The sequence below is a fragment of the Choristoneura fumiferana genome, chromosome 14, assembly GCF_025370935.1.
Source record: "Choristoneura fumiferana chromosome 14, NRCan_CFum_1, whole genome shotgun sequence".
NCBI classification, from domain to species: Eukaryota; Metazoa; Arthropoda; class Insecta; order Lepidoptera; family Tortricidae; genus Choristoneura; species Choristoneura fumiferana.
In genome coordinates this window covers 14,071,898-14,088,720 of record NC_133485.1, presented here as the reverse complement: position 1 = coordinate 14,088,720, position 16,823 = coordinate 14,071,898, and the positions used below count along the sequence as shown (strand labels likewise).

The 16,823-nt window shown below is 35.1% G+C and overlaps 2 protein-coding genes and 1 pseudogene across 2 annotated transcripts; all 3 read right to left on the bottom strand.

Moving 5' to 3' along the window:
- Positions 1-2,140: 2,140 nt before the first annotated feature.
- On the bottom strand, positions 2,141-2,961 carry LOC141435030 (uncharacterized). The gene is made up of 2 exons (XM_074097550.1): positions 2,933-2,961; positions 2,141-2,609 (listed from the first exon to the last, which is right to left on the bottom strand). Exons 1-2 carry the CDS (start codon positions 2,959-2,961, stop codon positions 2,246-2,248), a joined length of 393 nt encoding a protein of 130 aa, XP_073953651.1. The 3' UTR covers positions 2,141-2,245.
- A 481-nt stretch (positions 2,962-3,442) lies between these two features.
- Positions 3,443-10,628, bottom strand: LOC141435259 (uncharacterized; annotated as a pseudogene).
- A 2,596-nt stretch (positions 10,629-13,224) lies between these two features.
- LOC141434824 (uncharacterized) lies at positions 13,225-14,424 on the bottom strand. The gene is made up of 3 exons (XM_074097269.1): positions 14,286-14,424; positions 14,036-14,071; positions 13,225-13,869 (listed from the first exon to the last, which is right to left on the bottom strand). Exons 1-3 carry the CDS (start codon positions 14,347-14,349, stop codon positions 13,385-13,387), a joined length of 585 nt encoding a protein of 194 aa, XP_073953370.1. The 5' UTR covers positions 14,350-14,424; the 3' UTR covers positions 13,225-13,384.
- Between the last annotated feature and the right edge of the window lie 2,399 nt (positions 14,425-16,823).

Sequence of the window (16,823 nt, the reverse complement as noted above, 5' to 3'; positions counted from 1 at the left end):
CCATGGGTAAACTCTAGTAAGTCATAAGTCTGGTTCGAAAGACAGATTTTGCACCACTAACATATTAGGTAGCGCGTCCAATATTATACCAGTATAAGGTTAACATTTTAAGCATCTCCAATCAACATTTACCAGTATAAAAATTAGACACCTTAACGCCGGCAGTTTAAATTAGTACGAAACGAAATTCACCCATACCCGTTGTGACACGAAAATCACTCATACCACTATACAGGTACCTCGGGCGTGTTGCAGCGGAACTTTTTAGAGTCAGTCGTTTTGTATGGTTACCTACATAGGTTGGTATGGTTGGTTGATAGGTAACCATACAAAACGACTACACTATTACTGACATTATTGGTCTCCCCCACCCAAAATGTTATAAAATAATGTACGCGTGAGAATGAACTTACCCTTCTTGGTTCTTCTGCCTCTCCTTGATAAAAATGAATGAGTTAATATCTTGTTACCTATAAAAATAGAAAAGTATACTTTGATATATACAAAAAAAACGTTGTATATTGTACATTTCCGGGCTTAAGTATTTTAATTTATATTAATATAATGCCGGCGTACTATGAACTCAAGAAAATATGCACTTTTATCTTGTTTTTTATTTTTTATATCTTTATGAGGTATTTTTTTTTCTTCGAACCATAAATATGCACAAATGCTGTAATTTTTTTATGATGAAAACGGACTCAGTTTAAAATACTTATGTATTTAACAAAAGAAAAACAAAAATCAGCGGAAGCAACGCAGTCTTTCCATTGTTATTGTTTGTTTTGTGGTGTTTTTTATTTCCTCGCAGTAGTCGTGAAAAGCACAATGTTTAGTCTCGGTCAAAATTGCAATAAATGAACTCGTATTAACGAAGGCCGACCCGAAGGACTAACTCGTTCATCTATTGCTCACTTTCCAGCCTCTACACCAATGTTTTATTTCACGACACAGCTTGAAAATTTGGCCATAGATAAACTAAATCCAGTACGCAAAATTGCCTATACTTGTACATTTAACAGCTGACTCATTTATAGCTCGCAAATACGACAACAATGTAGCACATTATGGTAACAGGTCACCGCACTGTGGATGCCCCACGATGGCTATCGGCGCCGCGGCAGGCCAAGGCGGTGATGGGGGGATGACCTAGACGCGTTTTTCAGCGACTGGCCACAGGAAGAGTTGGAAATCCAGGGGAGAGGCCTTTGCCCAGCAGTGGGACATTACAGGCTAATAAAGAAGAAAAAGAATATTTTTTCAATGGAATGTCCGATTTGAATAATTTACAAAATAATTTGCAGGTATTGAAACCGCCTTGAATATGAAATTATTTATTCAAATAAGGAGTAATACGAGTACAAAGGTATGATTAAAAGTAAGGTCTGATTTTAGTCGGCATTTCTGTCAACTTTTAAAATGTAAAAAGTGGATATATGGTATCGCAAAGTTCTTCGTAGATATTGATATATACTTATTCTTTAATATTGTGGAACATTTTTTGTTCTATCATCAATAGTTCCCACAGCGCATGCGATGAAAGATGTTTTATGGCAATTTTCTTACACTTTGAGTTACATTATTAAAGTTTAAATACGGAACCCTATTTTTTCTGGAAAAAAATATAGCCTATGGCACTTTGAAATAATTTGGAATTATAATAGTGAAAGAATTTTTAAAATCGGTCTAGTAGTTTTAGATTTGATTCGTAACAAACATCCAAAAATACAAAATACAAATCTTTCCTCTTCACACTATTAGTATAGATATGATATGAACTGACCCTAACGGTTGCGACAGACGACCACGACCAGTAGCACGACCCACTACCACACTACTTAGTTTAAACTTAGCCGTACCACCCGGTCGCTTGCATCCGCCAGTGATTCATAAGAACTAAGCAGTGAGTCGCGCGACCAGGTTACGGTCGCCGGTCGCGGTTGCCAGTATCGGGAGCTACTTATGAGTGTGTGCGTAAAGGAAAAAAACTATCTCTTATCGTCGAGATTTGACCCTTATCGACAAACTGAATTCATTTTTATAAATAAACGTAATTGTGAAAAGTAGTCAAATACGTTTATTAATCCACAGTTGTTATTTTCTATTATAACATAAAGTAACAGAAAAGTAAACACTGACAAATCTTCATTTATAATTTATTTTATCAAACGCATTTAGATATCAATAATAATAATTGGAAGTCGTAGTACGTCGTTTTCGTGATTTTGTTTTTCGAGTCTTTCTTTTAGTACGCTTGGTAGTTTTTGTTTTTTTGGTAGTCTTGCGACTTTTTGTTTTTGTTCTTGTAGATCTCGTTCGGGATGTCGTTGTTAGAGGAGTCGCAGGAGTAGTTATAGTACTTATTGTTGTCGGAAGCCTTGTTGTTATCGAAGTAATTACTGTTATTGGAAATTTTGTTGTTGTTCGGGGTTTCATTGTCATAGTTGTTGTCGTTGGTATTTCGGTCGTCGTTGTTGTTGTCGTTATCGTTGGTTTTTTGGTCGTCGTCGTTGTTATAGTTGTTGATTGCATAGTAGTTGTTGTTGTAGTTGTCGGTATTGTGGTTGTAGTTTTTGTTTTTTTGGTTTTCGTTGTTGTAGTTATTGGTTCTGTTAGTTTAGTTATCGTTGTGAGTTTTTTGGTAGTTGTAGTTACTGGTTTTTTAGTTGTCGTTGTTGTAGTCGTTGCTTTGGTGGTTATGATGGTTGTCGATGGTTTTTTGGTTGAATTTGTTGTAGTGGTCCGTTTTGTAGTCGTCGTAGTTGCCGTTGGTTTTTTGTGTGTTGTAGTTGTAGTCGCTGATTTTTCAGTTGCCATTTTTGTAGTCATCGCTTTCGTGGTTGCGGCTGTTGTTGTTGATTTTTTACTTGTAGTTGTGGGTTTTGTAGTCGTGGTTGTTTTCGTTGGTTTTTTGGTTGTTGTTGTCGTAGACGTTGATTTTTTAGTTGTAGTTGTTGTCATCGTTGGTTTTTTTGTTGTGGGTTTTATCGTTGGTTTTTTGGTCGTAGTTGTTGGTTTTTTTGTCGTAGTTGTTGGTTTTTTGGTCGTAGTTGTTGGTTTTTTGGTCGTAGTTACAGTTGGTTTTTTGGTCGTAGTTGTTGGTTTTTTTGTCGTAGTTACAGTCGTTGGTTTTCTAGTTGTTTTTGTTGTAGTCGTTGGTTTTTTGGTCGTAGTTGTTGGTTTTTTTGTCGTAGTTGTTGGTTTTTTGGTTGTTGTTGTCGTAGACGTTGATTTTTTAGTTGTAGTTGTTGTCATCGTTGGTTTTTTGGTTGTTGTAGTTGAAGTCGTTGGTTTTTTGGTGGTCGTTGTTGTAGTCGTTGGTTTTTTTGTTGTGGGTTTTGTCGTTGGTTTTTTGGTCGTAGTTGTTGGTTTTTTTGTCGTAGTTGTTGGTTTTTTGGTCGTAGTTGTTGGTTTTTTGGTCGTAGTTGTTGGTTTTTTGGTCGTAATTGTTGGTTTTAATGTCGTAGTTACAGTTGGTTTTTTGGTCGTAGTTGTTGGTTTTTTTGTCGTAGTTACAGTCGTTGGTTTTCTAGTTGTTTTTGTTGTAGTCGTTGGTTTTTTGGTTGTAGTTGTTGGTTTTTTTGTCGTAGTTGTGGTTGGTTTCTTTGTCGTAGTTGTTGTGGTCGTTGGTTTCTTTGTAGTCGTTGTTGTAGTGGTGGTAGTTGTAGTTGTTTGTTGCTTCCTTTTTACGCAATAACTTAACGGTTTTTCGAGACGTTCTAACGCTGTTTTATAAAATTTCTTGAAACGTTGGATCTTTTCTTTTATATCATCTGACTTATCCCTGATCTCCTTAATCTTCTTCTCGGCGGCTACAAAAAAAATGTTCAGTTGTAGTGTTCGACACATGACAGAAGGACGAATTTTTTACTACTCGTATGATAGCATAAATGCCAAATACGAGACCGTTGTCCATTTTATTGTTTCTTGGAATATAAAAATGAAAGGAACTAGTTTATAAATAGTTCCGCTATTTGTTCTGTTATGTATTCATAAATAAAATTAATATAACAATTGTAATAACAAATTATTACTTCTGTAACGTACGTCGCAGTAGACCAGTAAAGGGTATCAATTGTCGCCAATAGTCAACTACAAGTATAGTTTATTACCTATAATAGCACGTTTCAGTACAAGTTGTAGTAGATAGCAGCATTTCATATTAAACACAGTTGTGTTCGTCCTCAGTTCTAAAAATTTACATATTTTCATTCACTTTTTCGTGCGAAAGGGAATAAAGTGTATTTACCTTCTTTATCGTTTTTTTGTCTCAATATGAAGGTAACAAAATCTAAAAACAAGAACAAAAACAATCTTCAAATAATTGCAAAAGGCAAAGATTATGATTTCTTCAAATAGAAAATAAAGATTGTCCCTATAATAACCTAATCAACAAAAACTTGGAAAACCCCCGACTTTGTCACTTCAAAGTTCAATATCTCAAAAACGGCTAAACCGATTTTGATGTAACATGTCTAAAAACCATTGCTAGAAAACCTCATTTCATAAAAAACCGCATTCAAGTCGGTTCACACGTTTAAGAGCTACGGTGCCACAGACAGACACACATAGCGGTCAAATTTATAACATCCCTCTCTTTGCGTCGGGGGTTAAAAACCAACACCAAAACTATGATGGTACGTACAGTCAAGTGCAAAAATAAGTATCTATTCCAACCAATCAAAAATGTTACTACGGCCTTATTGCGTCGGAATAAGAGTCTGTGGTACTTATTTTTTAAACTTTGAATAAGTTCATATTTTTAAACTTGACTGTACATTACTATGTGTAATAATATGATGATATTTAAGTGGGTATGTGAAAAGATAGAGCCACTCGTAAGAGTTAAGCTATTGTTACACACGCTCGTTACTAGCATGCTAATAAGCATGCTTATGAGCATGCCAGTAATGAGCATGCTCGGACTGTTTACATTTGCTAGCAATAAGCATGCTAGTTTTAAGTATGCTCCTAACATGCATGCTCAAAACAAACACTCCGATACATATGCCTTTTGATAGCATGCTCTCTGCCAGTACAAAGTCAATGTTGCCACGACAATTACCATGTTCTAAGGCGTTCAGGCCAAAACATCTCAAAATCCACGGCCTACGGCTGCAACCCTGTGGCCGTTACGGATTTTCGCAAAGTCAACGGTAATAAATTAAATAATTTATAACAAATTCACTTTTAGTAACTTTTTTTTTGCTTAAAACTGTCGTGGCACTACCAACACTAGCATGCTCATTAAGTAAACGCGTTCACACTTGCTTATTACCTTTCCCCCTTCCACCCCTGCCTGCTATTAGAGAGCATGCCATTAAAAAGCATGCTCGATAGTAGCATGTCCTGTGCACACATGCTACCTATAGTAGGTAGCATTTGCATATAGATAAAAGAGTATTCTCAAAAAGTTGTCCCGTCATGAAATTGATAAGAAATCAGTTTATCAAGAAATTGTTAACACTAAAGACGAGATCATAAAGCATAAACTGCATAAACATCCAAAATTTTCTTGACGTCACGACATCTTGTGAGGAAAAAATCTTAATTTTGTAACAACATCGAAACTTTCTATTGGATCCAACAATAAAGATTATCTGACTTTTTATCACCTTTAAAATGTGATGAAATAGCGTCACGATTTTTTTATTTTAATTAGTGGAAAACTGAAAATGGACAACTTTATGAGAAATAGTCAAAAAGCAAGTATAAATACAAGCCGGCCAAACTCAGAAAACAGTACCATGTATAAAAAATTGATTAATACCGTTTATTTCTGGCGGGCTTGAGGATTCCAATTCTCCTTGACTACTCTTGGGCATTTGGCTGTATGAAATATTTTCTCCACTGGTCCAATTCGTTAGTCTAGAAATAGCCCAAGATGCCACTGTTGTCATCCAATTTTCCTCATTATATACGTGTCCTACAAACATTTTTTATACTTATACAGGTTAGAACGTAGTCACTATTCGTTTTTTTTTATGTATTGTCGTTCGAATTAACACTGGCACAATAGGTACGAGTGTACTTGATATTGAGGGAGTGTTTGGACTGATATTGGCCGAACCGATGGACATAATACGTACGTTTTGTACTAATAATAGGTACGTTTGTGAACATCGTATACTTCCATCCAACTTAGCAGCCAACATACGTATAAGATGTGGCCAGAAATATAACTTTTTACTAATATCATCTGCCAATATTTCATGCTACATCGGCTGGACAGTTTGAAATCTATTATATAGATAGCTGGATATTGAAAGTAACAGGATAGGTACATTATTATTCCAATATTCGCGCAGCTATGGGTAGGTACCTAATAATGGGAATGTGGTAAGATCCAACTCAACTCTAAGCTTCATGGCACAATTTTAATGACAGATACGGACGTTAATCGGACTCCCACAAAAGATAAAATATTCAGAAAGGAATAGAACGCCTGTTTACTGTTACATAAAAGAGTAATTGCACTAATTTCCTACTTATAGGTTAATGTAAACAAAATAACTTACTTTTTAAGCGGATCCGAATCTTCGGGCCTAAAAAAAAATACAATTCTATCTCCCAGATGGTCACTTTTACGTATATTTTCATCACAGTTAAAATTAAAAACGTAAACGCCTTTTTCAAAATTGAAAAACGCCTTAAAAACTCACAACGAATCTTGTTTTACACAATAGTGTTTTTTTTATGTAGGAATACTCAAACAAGGTTAGATTAATCATATAGGTACATAACTTAAAAGTCACAACTTTTTGAAATTTCACTTTTTAAGTATTACGAGTACAGTCAAAATAGTAAGTTTAAATAATAGGTAGTTTTGTTTTATTAGGATGCCTTGGTCATTTTCTTTTACCTTACTTATTTTTATTTTAGTAGGTAACATAAGTAAAATATAGTGTACCCTTCTGTTAAAAGTACTTTATTTTCAACTTATCCATCTTTTGTATACGTTTTGTTATGTACCCTTTTTGATATAATATTGAGAAAAACATCACAAACGTTTAGAGATGACAGCAATGAGTTTTTTACCCTAAAGGTAAATAAAAACAACTTTTCGCATTTTTAATTTACATACATACATACATAAAATCACGCCTCTTTCCCAACGGGGTAGGCAGAGACTACATCCTTCCACTGGCTGCGATTCTGGCATACAACTCTCGCTTCCTCTACATTCATCAATCTTTTCATGCATGCACGTCGGTTTAGAGTACTCCTGACCCGACCTTTATTCAGAACGTCCCTGAATTGATCATGGTACGTTCGTCTAGGCCTTTCTCTCCCAACGTTCCCATTCACGCTCGTCTTATAGATCTGCTTGGTCAATCTGTTTTCATTCATTCTCTCAACATGCCCAAACCATCCAAGCATCCCTTTCTCAATCCGTGTGACTATACCTTCATTTACACCACAGTGTTCCCTTATCGCACTATTTCTACTTCTGTCACTCAATTTCACACCTAACATGCTTCTTAACGGTCTCATTTCTACCGCATTTATTCTACTCTGATGCCTTTCCTGCCACACCCAACTTTCACTTCCATTTGAACTGTTAATTTCGGGCATTTTGTCATGCCGTAAGCCGTGGCAGCCTAGTGGTTTGTTTTATAGCCTCTCAGGTAGAGAATTGCGGGTTCAAACGTGGACTGGCACTTGGAGTTTTTTTTTTTTATTTGTCTGCGAAATGCTTTAAATTTATCATTAACTCGGATAAAAGAAAACATCATTATATCTTCATGCACCTACGAAGTAATTGAAATGGTATGTGTGAAGTTTCAATTTAAAGCGAATCCTATGTTTACTGGTGTGACGTATAAGTACATAGGTCGGTGATTTTTTTATTAATGTAAGATAATTTTAAATCGGGTTTGACGAAGCCAAGATGAGATCAAAAAAAATAACGTCTCTGCTCTTCTGAAGGCAAATAGTCACTATAACGTAGCCCTAAAAGCATGTAGGAAATTTAAAAAAAAATTAAGAGTAGTCTCTCCATCTCTCTGTGATTTAGGTACTGTCGTTCTCTCTTGCATTGCCAATGTGTGCAAAAAACTCTAGTCCTACATCTATGTTTCTATATAGGAGCTTAATCATTTGTACAACTTACCAATCGTCTGTTCCAACTTATTCTCTGTCTCTTCGTCGAGATCTAATGAAAAATAAATAAAAGGGTTAGTTTTACTAGCTTTTTCGGTAAAACCATTTGTTGTATATGTATGCAAGTTGCCTTCAAATCTTGAAAGCCGAATTTCAATCACTTCTATTTGAAAATTAGTGAATTTGAATTGAAAACACAGTGCTGCGGTGTTTGTCAATAGAAAAGCCTCACTTTTTTACTTTTCATTTTTATCAAGCTTTTCGTTAATAAAATGTTGAATAATTACCGTAGTTATCAGCAGAATAATCCGTCTCTGGTGTATCATCATCTAATTAAAGCAAAATAAGTGTCGATATAGTAAAAAAAGTACAAATAGAATAACAAATTGTAAAGATATTTTATCAAAATTGTAAACCGAACTTGCACTTTAACTATTTACCATATAACTCCGAGTTGAGTACTAAACCGCTCCGCTCCGAGTTTAGTATTAAGTAGTATTACGGAAGACCTCACTCATATTCATATCTGTACGGAATACCTGTACCTATCTAGGAACGTAGGTCGTTGTCTTTTCCAAGACTTAGTGCTTGAGGAGTAAACCTGTTTGCTTTGGCGACGGAAGCGATCATGCTCTCAATACCAGTTTGCTTTCAGAGCAGAGGCTAAGGCCTAATAAGTTCTGCAGGTGGTAGGTCCTTGTGCAAGGTCCGCCCGGATTGCTACCACCATCTTGCTCGCTAATCCTGCCGTGAAGCAGCAGTGCTTGCACTGTTGTGTTTCGGCGTGGAGAGTAAGACAGCCGGTGAAATTACTGGCACTTGAGGTATCCCATCTTAGGCCTCTAGGTTGGCAACGCATCTGCAATCCCCCTGGTGTTGCGAGTGTCTATGGGCAGTGGTGATCTCTTACCATCAGGAGACCCACATGCTCGTTTGCCATCCAGTCGAATAAAAAAAAAAAAAGTTGTTGTCTAACACACTAGGAATCACTATCATTTTCACTTCTTTCTGTCATAAAGCATAATATGAGAGTACTTAGAAAGAGATGACAAATGCGATCGCGAACTTGAGTGCGTTAGACAATGCGGCATCAGGACTTGATGGCAGGTTAACCAGCATGTAGCCGCCGGGAACGTGGACCACTGAGCTGCGAGGAGTAAATCTCTATAAAAAAATCGACACCAGCAGGGGAGGGCAGGGAGAACTGGTGAACTTAGAGAGGAGCCCGATTCCGGGGTAGCCAGAGGCGTCGCGGTATCTCTTCATGCTTCCGTACCTAATGCCCACTATGGCAAATGTGGGAAACCATGCGCTCCTTTGTGTGTATGCCATATAAGAGAGCCCCACTTACTGTTTCCCTGAATAAGGGAAGGCATTAGATGCGTTTTCCATCCCATAGAAAAAAGACTTAGTAGTATCCTAATATACGGAAACAGTCCTCCATAAATCGGGTTAACGATTTAATTTATTAACCCTTAGCCGTGCGAGCTGCCCTAAGAGTAGGTATTTAATTTACCTTTTGTTCTAGTGCCATCATCGAACCAATGTGAGAAAAAATCTATAAAAAAATAGTATTTTTAGTTGCAGCTGAATACAATTGACAAGATTTCATATTTCTAAAACTATAATTTGATTCGTTCTCAGTATTCTGTTTGGAAAGAGAGAAGCTGATATTTTTTAAATTTCACTACGATTATTTACTAATTTATTACAAATTTTTTAAGATGCGATTATTCTAAAAGGGCATAACTCCAAAACTACCACACAATAGATCCACTACCTTTGTCTAGTCTCTATTAAAAAAAGATCACGTAAATCTGACGTAGACGTTGTTTTATTATGACAGCTCCTTTTTCTGGTGAAAAAGGCAAAGGAAACATATCTATTCTGTGGTAGTTTTGGAAAATTCAGATATATTTTATCAATTTTTTGTATTTTTTGAAATATGGAGAAATAAATTATAATCAATATTTTCCCATGTTCAGGACGCAAAACTCTTGCGATTCCTTTAGTCATTTAAAGGTGTTAAAAAAATGAAATCTTGTCAATTATAATAGTGAATAAAAATTTTAAATTGTAATTTTAGTGAGAATACTATAAAAGTTTAAACATACTACCAAGACTTAATCCTGAAAAAATAATAAGGAAAATAAAAAATGTTACAGTGAATAAGAATAAATGTTAGTAGGGACTTTAGCTTATTCTAGGTTACATTGTACATAGGTGTACTAACGAAATGACTCAACTTTATTAGCCAGATGTCTGCATACCTTTTACATTTGAAAAATCCTTTAGTACCTACATTAATATTATGTTTGTGCATTTATTTCTTAGTTAATTTGCATGAACTTTAAAAAGGGAATTTTGACCTACCACTATTATTTTGACACACTTTCAAGTTAAGATTTTATGTTGAAAAATCGTACCATTTTCCCACCAAGCAGCACAACTAGAAATCAAAACTATGAGAAAAACACCGGTAGTCCAGACGCGCATATTGGTAATAAGTGAAATTTTCCATATGACAGTTTATGGCCAATTACAAAAATTAATATTGCATCGTTAAAAGTAAGGGTGAAATCGATTATAATGGGCCTTGCAACGTACATTCTTGCATCTTAAGAAATTAAGTAGTTACCATATGTAGTGTCATAAAATAATCATTGCCAAGAAGAATGCGCATCAAGAAACTTGGCAGAAAGTCATTTTCTTTTTCAACATAAATAATTACAGTTAAAAATTTAAGAAAACATTACATGAAAAAAATAGAGCCATGTTATGGGGACCCTTAGTGTCAAACTAATAACTAAACATTACTATAGGCTATTACCTATATAATTATATTTCATGATAAAAAAAAATATTATTCAATAAAAAAGTTCTTCACAAATGACATGCATGCAAATGGGTCATTATTCCAGCATTTGAACCGTCTCATTTGTGCGGACATTTTTCCGTAAAAATGCCCGAAGATTCTGGTACTTTTTTTCAGTTATCTGGTAGAAATACAGGAACACTAACAAATAATCGAAAACGTCACCAAAATCTACAGCCAATTCGTAAAAAATGTGATCAGGAAAATGAGGAAGTTGAAATGCTCGAATAATGACCCAAAGATGGTTTTGTTTAATCCTATAAACATGACGTGGAATAAGTAAAGAGTACATAATAAAAAAACATTATTATGAAAAATATAGACTACTTTTTTTCTCGTCTATTTCTCGTTGTAATAGCAGACATCAATTAATTTCTATTCTCAAAAAAAATAAGAAGATTTAAGGATAAACAAATATTATAAAGTTAATCCGTAAAAGGTACAACGAACTGAAAGTTGACCTCAAAGACCATTCTAATTCTAACCAAGCCCAAACACGTCTAGGTTACATTGTTCGTTCTTGGAGTTCCTGTATACGGAATACATCATCAAATCAGCTTGATGGTATCATATTATTGTATTGTTATCAGGACTGGATTAATTGCCAATATAAGTTTCATGTTAATCCCACAGTAAGAAGTGGCTAAAACGAAGTTCAGAGATTCCTTTAATACACAGACTCAAGTGAAGGTAAATAGTAGAAACATGTTATGAAAGAGTTAACTAGTAATCTCCTTTTTTTTCGGATTCTTCTCAACAGAGGTTTTTCCGAACCGGTGGTAGATTTTTTTTGACATTCTAAGTGCTTGTTAGCCTAAATTGAATAAAGATATTTTGACTTTGACTTTGACTTTTAACCCCCGATGCAAAAAGAGGAGTGTTATAAGTTTGACCGCTATGTGTGTCTGTCTTTATGTCTGTCTGTGTGTCTGTCTGTGGCACCGTAGCTCTTAAACGGGTGGACTGATTTGAGTGCAGTTTTTTTTATTTGAAAGCAAGTTTTCTAGCAATGGTCCTTAGACAATGTTTTATCAAAGTCGGTGCTACCGTTTTAGAGATATTGAACTTTGAAGTGACAAAGTCGGGAGTTCTCAAACTTTTTGTTGGTTAGGTTATTTTCGAGCAAGAATTTCCTCTCGCAGCTTTTGTCTCGATGAAATACCTAGGTACGTATTATCTATTTATAAACGTACATTTAGTATTTTCTAAGAAAAAGATCTCAGGAATTTACTACATATAATTTAAGGATTTAAAAAGCCGTGGTGGCCTAGTGGTTTGACCTATCGCCTCTCAAGCAGAGGTGTCGTGGGTTCAAACCCCGGCTCGCACCTCTAAGTTTTTCGAAATTCATGTGCGGAATCACATTTGAAATTTACCACGAGTTTTGCGGTGAAAGAAAACATCGTGAGGAAACCTGCACAACCTGCGAAGCAATTCAATGGTGCGTGTGAAGTTCCCAATCCGCACTGGGCCCGCGTGGTAACTATGGCCCAAGCCCTCTTATTCTGAGAGGAGGCCTGTGCCCAGCAGTGGGACGTGTATAGGCTGGGATGATGAATTTAAGGATAAGAATGAATATGGAATATATGAATTGGTTGTATCTAATTGAATAACAGCAACCTATGCCTTCTCATAAAAGTAAAAAAATAGATCACTGTAAGTAATAGTAACTTCAAACTTAAATAAAATAATTAAAAAAAATACTGGTAAAAAAATGTTACTATGAAATTGATGACTTTTTAAATGATACACTATGAAATGTTAAATAATATAAATGCCCCTAGATAAGTACCTAGTTCATAATAAAATTTAAATTGTTACAGTACTTTTAAGAAATACCTAATCTATATTAAACGAAATAGTTGAATGATGACATTAATAATAATATTTAAAATAATAATTTGACATTGAACATTATTAAAATTAAATTTAATTTAAATTTCAATATAATTAAGTTACGAAAATTCACAATAAATTCTTATTATATTAGCATTAGTATTTTGATGACATCACTCATCACTCCTCTAATCCGTAGATGTAATGAATTATTAGAGTAAAATAGTTTAAGGATTATCATTTTTATACCCAAACAGGGTGTCGTGTACCACTATTTAATAATATGTCACCTAATGTAATGAACATGACTTATAAATGAATAAATAAATAAACTTCGTCTCACTATCAGACTGTCATTCACAATAATGAACAAAAAGCAGTAAATTATGTATACGAATGAAACTCTCGAGTTAAAAATGATAGTTTATTAAGTATCATTAGGTTTCGACTACAAGATGGATCGATGGCTCAATTGTAATTTTGTGATTAACGCCTATTACAACTTAAAAGTATTAAACCATGTTCTCACGAAATCATCAGAAGGAACTTAAAATTAATAAAAGGAATTAGTTACAATGTTTCAATGCCTTCATTTGAATCATTGTGGTCTAATGCTCGTAATTGCTTTGGCATAGTCTGGAACGCATAATGGTTTGGTGTAGGTGGCAGTACCCTCACAACTTTTTTGTCTTGGTCTGAAATGGAGTAATCATCATATTCAAACGTATCTTCTATTCCCGTAAATCTTTTCGGCTGAAACAGTGTCGTTTTAAGTTTCTGCCTAAATCCTCTCGTTGTAGTGTGTTCTATCGACTCAGAAACTTCGTAATAATCTTTAGTTTTCGGTGTTTTGATAACACGAGTAGACGCCGTAGTAGTTATAGACGTTTCTGCTGCAGATACTTCTGTAATGTTATCATCTCCAAATGTTATTAAACAGAGATCTAATCTTTCTTCAAGGTGCTTTTGGAGTGCGATTAATGTATAAATCACCAATATATCCTCTTTTACATAGTCTACCAAAGTACGCATGAAGACCATGTCATGTTTCAGTCCTAAAATAATTATGAAAATTTTATTTACATGGATATATTATGAATATGCAAGGTGTTTAAAATTTTTTTCATGATATTTCAGCAGATGGCTAGTCACGCATGCACTAGCTAGATCTACTTGAACATCAATAATACTTTAACACCAACAAATGTATCAAATATTTACTTGTTCTTGTTTCGTTTACGCTATCATCGTCGTCCTCTGTAAATAAACAAAAAAAATATTATAGAAATAAGTACACAAGATGACTGGAGTCTGGAGACATTATCGGGATTGAATAACACAATAAATTTAATGTCGCTAACCAAGTCGTTTACCACTGTTTTCATCAAATACCTATTCATGTTTTTTTAAGCTATGAGACAAAAAAAAACTAAAAAAAAATATATAGTAAAAAAACGTATTTCATAATTACCCCACCAAGCAGCGCAACTAGATATCGATATTATTACAAAAGCACCAGTACTAAAAACACGCATATTGTTAATAATTGACAAATCATATTTTAAGAGCTCAAGCCAAAATACGAAAAATGTTTGAGTGCTATTAAAAATGAGGGTGAAATCAATTTTTAATGGTCTTTCGAATAAACAAACATTTGAAGTAGGTATTACCGTATACTGAATCTACTGAACAACCGGCTAACTGATAGTGTCTTTTCCAACCTCGACGTTGGCGGAATCATCGATAGTATCGATGGAGCTACACTTTCAAGAATTGAATTGAATAGTTCCCCTTGTTTACGCATATTTTTATGTCATAATTCTATTTTGCATAATCTGTTTACGCATTATAGTATTTGTGCCAAAACGTTTTTCGCATAATTATATTACGCATAACTAATGTAAGCCGAATGGTTTTTACGCATAATTTGCGAATTTCGAATATTATGTAGGCAGATAATGAATTACGCATAAATTAGCTACGCAGAACATATAACTAGAGGGTGGTGGTATTTTTATGACGCGAAGACATGACTGTGACAAAGTCAACAAAGGGACTCCTGTTTTTAATCTGAGGGACATTAGGTAACTAACGAACCGATCCAGGTTAAAAGGGGGGTAGATTATGTTTGTTTTTTAATGCGGGGAGCTCCGCCCCCCGAGCCCCCTTTTTATGCCCGTCTCTCTGGTGGCTGTTCGTTCCGTTACAAATACAATGACGGCTATCGTTTTTTGTCTCACTAGATGGCGCACTGTTGCGTGAGGTTTTTAAGTGTGGCTTTCAGAGTCTGTTATTACGGGCGTTAAAATAAAGTTTAGATTAAAATCATATTTAAAACACCTAAAAAGCGTACCATAAAAATATCCAGCAACCACAGTGTTGCTTAGTCCCGTTTTGTTCGGAAAAAAAGGGAGGACAAAAGTTTCCGAAAGACAAAACTGTCTCAAAACACAGACATTGATTGCCCCGTAACGCATAATTGCCATAATTAATTTCAGGTTATGCAAAATATTCACAAAAAAATCTTATTATAAATAAACCCGCGTAGGTCACTCAAAAACTAGGAGATTTGACATTTCGGAGACCTCACGCTACACTAGCGCCTCTAGCGGCGAATTCATTCGCGATAGCCCTCATTCTAACCTAACCTAATAACCTATTTTTCTAGTCATAATTATATCGTTTTACCATTCACCGTTTTTGTATTTACCATTACTTACACTAATCAATGACTATAACTTAATTTATTTTCGGACGTAGATTTGGACAGGATTTCGGGCTATCAAAATTCTGCTAAATTACATATATGCTAAACAATATTACGCATAATAAAGTTCGGCCATGTTAATATTTATGCTAATATAATATTCGGGTAAACAATCATTCGGCTTATAAAAAATTACGCCGAACTAAGTTTTGGCAAGTTTAAGATTCGGCGTAAATGTATTATGCGAAACCTGTTATGCGTAATAAGTTTCGGACATTAAAAAATATTGCTTTTCTCTTGTTCTTGCTCACCTTTCTTTGCGGTGGTTCTTAGCTAAGTTTGATAAATATCGGTTCAGCCATTTTTGAGTGGCATTATGCAGGACGACTTCCAACTGAAGCTACTGGAGGTAATATGGGGAAGATCTATGTTCACCAATCGTGCTTTCCGGCTCATTACATTCATTTATCGCATATCATATCACATTACAAACATGAATGGAATTATAAATAGGCGGCAAGTAAGCCAATTAAATATTGTAATTTTATAATTACCTACTCCCAATTTGCTAGAATATTATATGATGCACAAAATAACATATTTGCTACAATTTCATTCACATACATACTTTTCCTAACTTACTCGCAAAAATCTTACACTGGTCAGCCGATAGCGCGCACCTTAATATATTTCAAGTTATTCCTGAGCTAGCGCAACAATTCGGCTACAAAATAGGTAATACATTTGAATAAAAATATGATAGTTCTAAGAAGCCTGTCCTGTGTCTTATTGTTTCTCTTTTGTGTTTATTTGAATAAAAAGCATGAATCAGGTGTCAACGTTTGATTTATTTCTAAGTTAACGATTTAAGTTATCCGAAGAAAGGGAAAGTGCTTGCTGAGGGACGCGAAGGCATATGCGTCAGTATTTTTGCCTCTTTGCACCATGGTCACACCTCCAGGATGGGGGGAGCGACTGCTGAAATGGCAAACCTTAAAAAGCGCGAGAAATAATCGATGCTCGTAAACTTACTTATTTGTCCCACTGACGGTGGAGACGACCGACTGTTGGAGCTCCGAGATAAAAACTTTTTTAAAGAAGTGGGGCTGGGGCGCTGTTTTCTTAAGAGGGGTAGCTTCGCTCTGGGTCGTTTCGGCTTGTCCACCAGTATACCGGGTGTGGCCTTATAACACGGAAAAATAATTAAAACAGATCGTACTCGTCAAAGTGAACAACATTACTTCAGCTACTTATAAAAATAATCAGTATTTTAATTTATATTATACTTTAAAATTTAGCAAT

What these genes read in the sequence shown, in the direction of transcription:
- LOC141435030 (XM_074097550.1), bottom strand. Translation starts at nt 2,961, where the DNA reads ATGACAACAACTACAACTAAAAAATCAAC. An exon ending in ACTACAACTAAAAAATCAAC is followed by an intron (nt 2,610 to 2,932) that starts GTCTACGACAAC and finishes CTAAACTAACAG; the next exon opens with AACCAATAACTACAACAACG.
- LOC141434824 (XM_074097269.1), bottom strand. Translation starts at nt 14,349, where the DNA reads ATGCGTGTTTTTAGTACTGGTGCTTTTGTAATAATATCGATATCTAGT. An exon ending in TAGTTGCGCTGCTTGGTGGG is followed by an intron (nt 14,072 to 14,285) that starts GTAATTATGAAA and finishes GTTTATTTACAG; the next exon opens with AGGACGACGATGATAGCGTA. An exon ending in CGTAAACGAAACAAGAACAA is followed by an intron (nt 13,870 to 14,035) that starts GTAAATATTTGA and finishes TAATTATTTTAG; the next exon opens with GACTGAAACATGACATGGTC.